Source organism: Zerene cesonia, chromosome 4 (assembly GCF_012273895.1).
Source record: "Zerene cesonia ecotype Mississippi chromosome 4, Zerene_cesonia_1.1, whole genome shotgun sequence".
In the NCBI taxonomy this organism is placed as follows: domain Eukaryota; kingdom Metazoa; phylum Arthropoda; class Insecta; order Lepidoptera; family Pieridae; genus Zerene; species Zerene cesonia.
Genome location: NC_052105.1, coordinates 827,793 through 837,384, shown reverse-complemented (window position 1 = coordinate 837,384; position 9,592 = coordinate 827,793). Strand labels below are relative to the sequence as shown.

The 9,592-nt window shown below is 33.2% G+C and overlaps 1 protein-coding gene across 1 annotated transcript in view; it reads right to left on the bottom strand.

The window, feature by feature from the left end:
- LOC119839756 overlaps positions 1–9,592 on the bottom strand; it is a 162,950-nt gene that overhangs the window by 29,003 nt on the left and 124,355 nt on the right. Inside the window, exon 4 of the mRNA XM_038366195.1 lies at positions 2,253–2,391. Coding sequence (XP_038222123.1) covers positions 2,253–2,288 — 36 coding nt within the window. The 5' untranslated portion in view covers positions 2,289–2,391. The remainder of the gene's footprint in view (positions 1–2,252; positions 2,392–9,592) is intronic.

The window sequence follows — 9,592 nt, the reverse complement described above, 5'->3', positions numbered from 1 at the left end:
AAAGGAAACGGGCCTCCGGCTCCCCCACTCACCGAACGAAACACAGTGGCATGCCACTATTTCACGCCGGTTTTCTGTATATTACCACTTGAATATGCGTATTCAATATTTCAATCAAGAATCAGCAGAATCTTAGTACTTATAATTTCTTATCTCACTTTATTCTTATATATACACTCAGGTGAGGCTTTAATTTTTTTTTTTACAAATTAAATGTATAACCTATTTAGTTATGTAAAGTTGACTACGGTCAATGGGATGGATATTTTATTTGCTACAATATGAATGTTCATCTTTTTTTTATTTTCATTTTTTTTAAACGAATAATCACCAACTTATTTCAAATATCGAATCCAAATTGTTGTTTTTATTATATCTTACATGCCTTTGAATAAAGCAAAAATTCTTATTCAGGTTTCAAGTTTACATCATATTTACATCTGTAAATGCACATGACGAATTATACGGCTAGTTCACATGCAATACACCGCAGGAAATCTAAGATGCTGGCTTATACAATCTAATCTTATTTTTTCCGGCTCTCAGCGGAATCCGCTTCACTCAAACTCGAATTATTTATGGTTTTCCAGTATTTAATGAAAACAACATGAGTGTTCATTTTAATTGTATATTAAGAACTAACTGTTGTTAGCTTCGCCTGCGTTGTTAAAATAAATTATGATAGTACACACTTAAATTACCATGGGCACAGATAACATAATACTATACGCAATATGGGTGTGGAAATTAAAAAAAAACTAAAAAAGCCTTAGGGCTGTGCGTCTATAGATCAATCAGTCAGTCCTTTGCGTTTTATTTATTCAAAGATTTCTTTACACAATTTTCGTTATATTTATCTCAATAAATTAATTTTGCCAAGTTCAATATTGGTGGAAATAAAAGTTATAATAAATGCAGTCGGTTGCTTTTTGTCATATTTCCAGATGGGTCAGAAATATTTCAGGATGTTTCAGATAAATCTTTGTATAAATTTAATATTTACTAAACGTATAAACGACTGAACCTTACCCATTATTAGCAATTTATATGATTACCTTTATAAATATTTTTATGACAACTTTTGTTAAAAAAAATCATATCTAGTTTCTGATGATTCGTTGGCTATATATCAGACTTGTTTACATATTTCTTAATTAATACGGCTTATTTTTTAATATTCTGCTATAGTGATGTCCTCTTCCTATTCTAATTGTAAGATCGCGAATAATGGCGCCAATAAATTACCTCATTGCGAAAATATGCCACTGAGATATTTCTTATCGTTTTTATTAATAATGTATTATCAAAATCCACTAGAACACGAAGTCATTGTTAAGGCTCATTTACACCAGACGAGCGTATGCTCATTTTATCACCACTTACATATTATTTTAATATAATAAATATAGTTAAAAATAACTAATAACTTCGTAAATATTCTATAGAATATTCTATAATAGTTAGTTCCTTTGTGGGTTCAGCTTGTTGAAAATAACCAATCCGTTACACAGTTTTAAGCATTTAGGTATACATAGGGACATAGAGTCATACAGAGAAAGCGACTCTTTTTTACGTAGTAATATACTGGTAGTTGTTAAGAAATGCTGAAAATACGTGCTCGTTTACAATAGAGAAAGAGACTTCTCTTATTCTAGCTGTAGCTCTTTAATCGTTTGGTTTTACTCACCATTATAGACCACAGTATTAAAATATTAATCGCAACATTCCTGATTGCACAATATATTGTTATACGCTGACTTTCAATTAATAATCCTGATAAGAACTTAATATACAAAGCTGAAATTAATCCACAATGTAATTATATCGTTTATTTATCGAATATTGTGAAAATATACTGATCGTCTGGTTTTGATTTCATTACAAAAGATAGCATAGTATTTCCTATACTGAAATTCCGTAAAATTACTTTTTACTTTAGACTTTAACGGATGGTCCGTTATATCATGCTTTGTACATTTATAGAAAGTTAAAATGAATAGCAATAAATTCCTATAACATGATGAATAAACTCTATCGTATTAAACGTTGCCTTTTTTCAGTTAAACCTACATCTTTCTATCTTACAAAGCTTTGCATAAAATATGAATGGATAAAAAATTATAAAACGTAATGTAATTTTGTTATATTATTTTACTAACATTCCTACTGATAACCTAGTATTATATAGTGTAGTCATATCTAGACAGGACAGTAACATTTGTACCCAGTAGTATAGTAGTGTGGTAGCTTACCGCGAGCAAAGTGGACAGGGCGCTTGCCATAAGCATAGTAGCGCGTCGGCAAGCGAGGCAGGCGGCCGGCGGACGGGCGCGCGCTAGCCCTTCCCGCCGCCCTCCCACCCTCTACCACCGTCGCACCGACATTCTGCACCTGGGGGGGAATCGCACTTTAGTATTGAGAAACAGTTTTTAAATTCTGATTCTGGAGAATCAACTAAGTAATCTGAAGATTTTGTTTCATGGAAGAAAGATATCTTTTATACCTAATAGACACTGTTTAAAAGGTTTTTAAAATATCAAAAAATCTCATTGATTGATCTCTTGAAAAAAACCTTGTTTTTTAATAGGATGGTCATCAAGGAAGGCCACATGTCATAATAGTAGCAGGCCAATAGGAGCAGAGCACAATCTGTGCAAATAGTTAATGTAATAATAAAAGTGGACACAGTTTATGACGTCATGATTTTTGTAGTTATGACTCATGACTACAAGAAAAAGTATTTAAATGAAACACATCTAGATTTTCTACAAATTAGCTTAAGTCTTCTAAATGCAGATATCTCAGTGCTATGCAGCTATATCAGTGAGCGAGGAAGCTTTCCTTTTATAAGCCATTGTAGAGATTAGCTAGAACAAACCGAAAAGATAAAAAATGAAAATTATTTGCATAGGTACGATGTAAGAGGGAGTTATGTGTTTTACTACTGAACAACAAGGTACAACTCAATCACCACTCATTAAGCAAAAATCGCTTTAAAATAGTGCAATATATTGAAACATTATGAAATTTCCATTAAATAACAGCAATTTAAGTTAATTAAAATGAGTTTATGGCTTAGTTTATTACTTGCACTTAAATAGTTGGGATTAACGCAAGACCGCAGCTATCTAGATTATTTTGCACCTGCGAGTCTTACTCGAAGGTCTAAAATCTAAAATGTTATAGGTTCAGGTTTCAATGCTGAGTGAAAAAATGTGAAGAAAATTTCCTCTATTATATATATAAGCTGTTTCAATCAGGAGGGTTATTCTGATATATACCTATATATACGCCGTGTTTCGCCACCAAGTTCCCACACTGGAATTAGTATTGCTTTTAGACGCCATGGTAATGTTGGCGAAATTTAGCCAAGTGCCAACGAAAAGCAAGGATGGCTATAGTTTCTATATATAATTGCATTCCTGTAAAATCCCAGATTTTGCCTTCAAAATGTTGGGCCCATAGTACACCATAGAGCCATGAGATCGTTTGTTTGTCTATAAGCACTTATGCACCTTATCATGAACATTGAATCGTAAGTTCTTAAAGACAAAAGAAAAAAGAAAGAACTGCTTCTATATAAAGTTTCCTTCGTTTTTTGGGAAATCTAGACAAGTATATCCACAATTTATATCTCGATAACGTCAAATTCATAATTTACGTAATTACCTCCTATGACGTCGCCTGCCAGGTGATGGATGATAACATAATTACGATTTAATGTACTAATTATCTTTTAACATGATCTTCCCTTATCATACCAATAATTACTCGAAGTAATTGCCAATACTGCATACTCATTTATGACGTCTTAGTACCCCAAAACTAATTCCTTTACTATCTTATCTATTCTTAGTCTTATCTGTGGCGCCTTCACACCTCCAATTACGTCACTGAGCGGATTAAAATAAAAATAAATTCACAGCAATCTCGTTCTTTTTGCTGTTTCAATAAAGACTCCATTCGCGCGGATTGATTTATGTATGCAATAAAAAAGTTTCAGTAGCGTTCGTATCGGTGCACTTATTTCGGCGCCAGTGATTATTTATTATTGAAATATTTATACAGTGATTCAATATTTTCTAATGTTCAAAGAAATGTTCAAGGCGGATGTATTATCGGATTTCGAAGAATGTAATGGATTCCAGGATGTAGGATACCTATATATATTTATTATTCATTAAAGTTAGTCATCTTATATGCATATTTCATAAGAAGAAAGATTGGCATCTCCAATTAGCAAGATTTATAAACCTTCTTCTACTCTGTTGTTTTATTCCACTATCGTTAGTTCGTAAATGGAATAAGATTAGGTATACAGTAAGTAGCCTATATCATTCTCTTGCCTCCTAACAATTTCCAGACACATGAATAATATCATATAATCGCTCTGATGCGGTGTGATTGAAAGAGAAACAAACACACTTTCGCATTGCCAACATTGCATTTTATCGCGATAAATAAATATGACTGGAAATTCGTGAAATATTTTTATAGGCTATAAAATTGGCAATTATTGACGAATAGAAGTAATAAATTCTTGTTTAAATTCGTTTGTGAATAAAGATAAAAGTCACATATCATATTTTTATCAAAATATTACAAATATAATTGCACTATTGCGATATTATTTATATATTTTGTTATATTGATAATATAATTATTGATATTTGAATATTCTTGCGAAATCTCAAATTTGGCGTTCTCGAAGAACAACATTTAAACGTTTTTAGGAATGGGATTTATCCACAAGGATCTGCAATGTTTTTTTACACTATACACTGTAAAATGAACTTCATGAATTTTGAAGCATAAAGATTAATATTTTCACTTATTAAGATATTTGGTTGTGAACTGGAAGACGCGAAACTCAAGGCGAACATGCTATTCACTATACGCCTGGCTGTACGCCCCGCTGTACGCCCCGTTGTACGCCTCGCTGTACGCCTCGCTGCACGCCTCGCTGTACGCCTCGCTGTACGCCTCGCTGTACGCCTCGCTGTACGCCTCGCTGTACGCCTCGCTATACGCCTCGCTGTACGCTTCGCTGTACGCCTAGCTGTACGCCTCGCTATCGCCTCGCTACACAACTCGCTATTGACCTCTCTATTCGCAGGATTACGTATATGTCCCATATACGAACTACTACGAAATCAAATCATGATAGATCGTGGAACTACTACCTACATCGAAATAATATTTTCAACACAATTCAACATTAATTTGCGTAGGCAATATAACTTTATTCAAACACATAAAATATACAAAACATTCCATACAATAATCTATCAATTACTATCAACCAATCAGCTTCCAAGAATTATAAAACCGAATACTAATTTTAAATGGACCAATCAGAATAATTACAAGATATCAATTATACCGTCTTTGATATGGTCATAATAATTAATATATTCTAACATTCCTAAGAGGATTAACTTTATTTATAGACGTTCTATGTTCTAATGGTGGCGTCATAGTATAAATAGGCTTTTTTTTAGTTTTTATTGATATAATAATTAATTGTTATATATAACTAGCTGTTCGCACTGGCTCTAACCGACCTATTGCACAAATAATATGTAGCTAAACGTGGTAATAACAAATTTTTTATACATATTGTATGAAAATATGTGATCTTCATCGACCATTTTTAAGTTTATAAAAGGTTTTTAGTTTGGCGATTTGCTCAGGCTAGCTAGATAGAGGATTTTGTCACATATATCCGCGATTTAAGGTTTTCCTTTATAAGACCTCAAGTCCTTTATTTAATCATGAAATGGGTCAGCTCGCACCCTGGAATTACCACACCCCTACAGAAGACCGACGTGAAGCGGTAGCATGCTAGTGTTTCGTTCGAGGGATGGGGAAGCCGGAGGCCCATATCCTTTATATCCTTTTCCTTACCTTTCCCAGTCCTTTCCTTTATTCTTCACGTTAATCCTTTGATAAAACCTTTCCAATTTAAAATCGGCAATCCATTAGAGGCGTAAGATCTATAATAGTCCTTACGCCTCTCCAAATGTTCATAGGCGGTGGTAGGGCTTACTACCCACTAGCTCCATTGCCAACAATTAAAAAAGCATCATGGGCACTTGCTAGTCGCAACTAATATTGTAAATGTAAAAGTAATTCTTGTCTGAATATTCATTTGTTCTTCATGATTAAACCACTGATTAATGAAATTTGATACAACGATAGTTGAGACCCGAGAAAGGACATAGGATTGTTTTAATCCCGGTAATCCAACAGGAACGGGATCTATGCTTATAAAACTCTTGAACTGTCTATCCTCTCCTCTGACAACGCATACAAAGCCGCGGGCGGAAAGCTAGTCCGCAATAAATTAGCAAAATCCCGGATACTTAGCGAATGAATAATTCATTGCCGGTTTATCACTTCGCTTTGAACTTGCGATAAATTGTCAGATCATTCAGTTTATATCTCCGAGATCTTGTTATTGGCGCCTTCCGATGATCTACATAGCTAATGTGCTATGATAAACGTGCTAATGCTAAGGCTGGGTTATACAAAGATACTGTAGTAGCTGCTAGTTGTGACTAGCACAAAGTATTGTGTAGTCTATTTGTAATATGCTTTGGATACTACTGACTGACTGAGTATTCAGTAGTAAGCTTAAACTGTTGAACTGTCGAAAGAAATAAACTTCACACCAAAATGAAGCTTATTGAGCATACTTTAAGGTATTTTTATAAAACGTATGGAAGAAATGGCTGAACCGCGCTGGTCAAACTGCACTAAAATAAACTCTATTTGCATAAGTCAAGTCATATAACATCGGTTTTTACAATGCACCAAAAGTACTAGAGGATATTTATGGTGAAAACCTCTTTTCTTGTGTATCTTGTTCATCGTTATATTTTTATCTATTATTTGTTTTTTTTAAGTAAGAGTAGCAACTGAGTTTCTGGTTCGCTTGATGGTAAGCGATCACAACCACCCATGAACATTCGCAGAGGTAGGACCTCTTTTAATGTATTGTCTGTTTCTAGAAGGATAAGTTATGAGGAAAGGGTTGACGACGGTAATAAAGGAATAAACTGGGAGGGGTCAGGAAAAGGAAACAAGCCTCTAGTGCTATACGTTACTGCTACATTCGCCTTTAATCTACGTTCTCTTTGTTTCATGAGATTTAAAAGTGTTTCTCGTATATAGTAAGCCTAATATTGAAAATGTAGTTATTGTGCGGTTGTTGTATACAATGTAAATTCTTTACATAAAACAGGTTTAGTGGGTGTAGAGTAATTTTCTTATTACGTGCTTATATTGGCGGGAAGTTTATGATATTATTTTAATATCGTTTTATAATTTACTCTATTTTAGGAATCAGTTACAGACTGCGTCAGGGATTTTATTTATTACATAGCTTTGACTTGGACTTCTCTCGAGTTGAGGATTTAGATTATTGTTAACGAAATAAAATATATCGATAAAGAAACCATATTTTTATGGTTATCGCAACATAATATAAAATAAAATAACAATTAATTGTTTATCAATATTACTCGTCTTTTTAATTTTTAGTTTCATAGCATTGAAATGTTTTATAAATGAGAAATTTTGAAAGAATAAAAAAAATTAGATCACGAGGCAGGATTCGAACCTGCGTATCTTGCCTAACCGTAGCAACGCCTAGCCTCTCGGCCACCCGTGATCCTGCCACAGTAATCGAATTTCTTCTACTCTTTCGGTTTCATGTGCCTAAGGGGCACCCCACGCCATCTATTAAAATTTCTCATTACTCGTCTTATTATTATAGTTTTATCCCGAAAGAAATTAAGCGAAAAAAACTCACTCGCTCAGATAACTCACTCAGTCAATATAATGAGTAAAAACAATCTCACAGAGATAAGGTGTCTGTTCTACACGCGTGGCATAATTTTTAATTAAATAAGATAATTTCAATGATTTATAATATTTGTCTTCAGGTCTTGCAATATACATTTTTAAAGAATTAATTGTTACTAACAAAATGTGTCTTGTACTTGCATTCAATAGAAGAAACAATGAGAAATTTATAACTTTAATATTGCAACTATAATGAATGGAAATTAAAACGACGTAGAAACGATTTCGATGAAATCTTATGAACTTTCTTCATGTATATCTAAATAAATGTTTGTTTTTAGTGTGAGTATAAAAAACATGTTTATTTAAATATAAAACACGACATATTTGTTTATAAATTACGGTTGTGATATAACATGTGGTAGTCGAGCATGCTTCGGCACGAATTGGGCCAGCTCGCACCGGGGAAGTACCACACCCCCACAGAAGACCGGCGTGAAATAGCATTCTGCTGTGTTTCGTTCGGTGAGTGGGGGAGCCGGATGCCCATATCATCTTCCTTACCCTTCCCAGTCCTTTCTTTTACTCCTCTCTTCAATCCTTTCCTAATCCCTTTCCATTTTGCAGTCGGCAATCCATTTGAAGAGGCGTAAGGTCTGCATTCGACCTTACACCTCTCCAAATGTCCATGGGCGGTGGTAGCGCTTACCATCAGGCGACCCACCAGCTCCATTGCCGACTATGACATAAAAAAAAAACATATGTTCTGAAAAATCTGTAATTTTTTCTTGTACTTATTACTCTGTGACCAAGCATGCTTCCAAATTGCAAATTCAACAGATAACAATTCTATCTCATTGCATAAACATTAAAACGAATAATTTGAAACATCCTTAACTTTCGCTTAACAAAATTATTGCAGTTACATGTCAAATAACCTACGTTGTAATTCAATAAAGTCATTTACCATTGAATAATTATCGCGAACGGCTCCGCACGCATATATTAGGTAACAAATAATTTATCTATCATGCAAGATAGAATTTTGTGCATGCATTAGCTGCAAGCGAATTTATTATATCAAAACATATTATATTCAATGTAACATAAACCACTAAGAATTAATTAAAATATATCTTCTAATTTTACAACTTTACCCGCATTATAGAAATAACAAAAATATTAAAAATATAATTTAATACAAATATTCTTACTCCTATTCTAGAAATTTCTTAGCGTAGACGTCTATTCAGTTTTAAATCGTATCAAATAAATTGTGTACAAAGCATATTAACAAATTACCATCTTAGTAGAGCTATTATAATCTAATACGAGACCATTATTAATTGCCTTATTTCAATTATTAATACGAACGCTTAGAGCTGAAGGGGAATTAATGAATTTATGATAATTATTGATATTTATGCTGTATGTAGAATTGATTCTAAAATGTAAGTCGACTGTATTTTATGCAAATATCATGTTCGCTACGAAATGTTTTGTGTGGCTTTCTTAGTTTATTGTATTTGATTTTACGCAATTGTTATAAGTAAATGTATAAATAAGTTTAATTATAGTTATGTTTCTATTGAAATAAAGAAAAGTTTTATGTCCTGCAAATTAATAGCTAAACTCAAAACTTTTGATGTTTATAAGAATCTATTGGAATTGTATTTAGTCTTAAATAAACTCAATGAATCTTCCCTAGCCATAATTTAAAACAGGTTAGTAATACGGAATGTTTGTGAAGTTATAACTATAGCCACAGAGTTCCTGTAAAAAA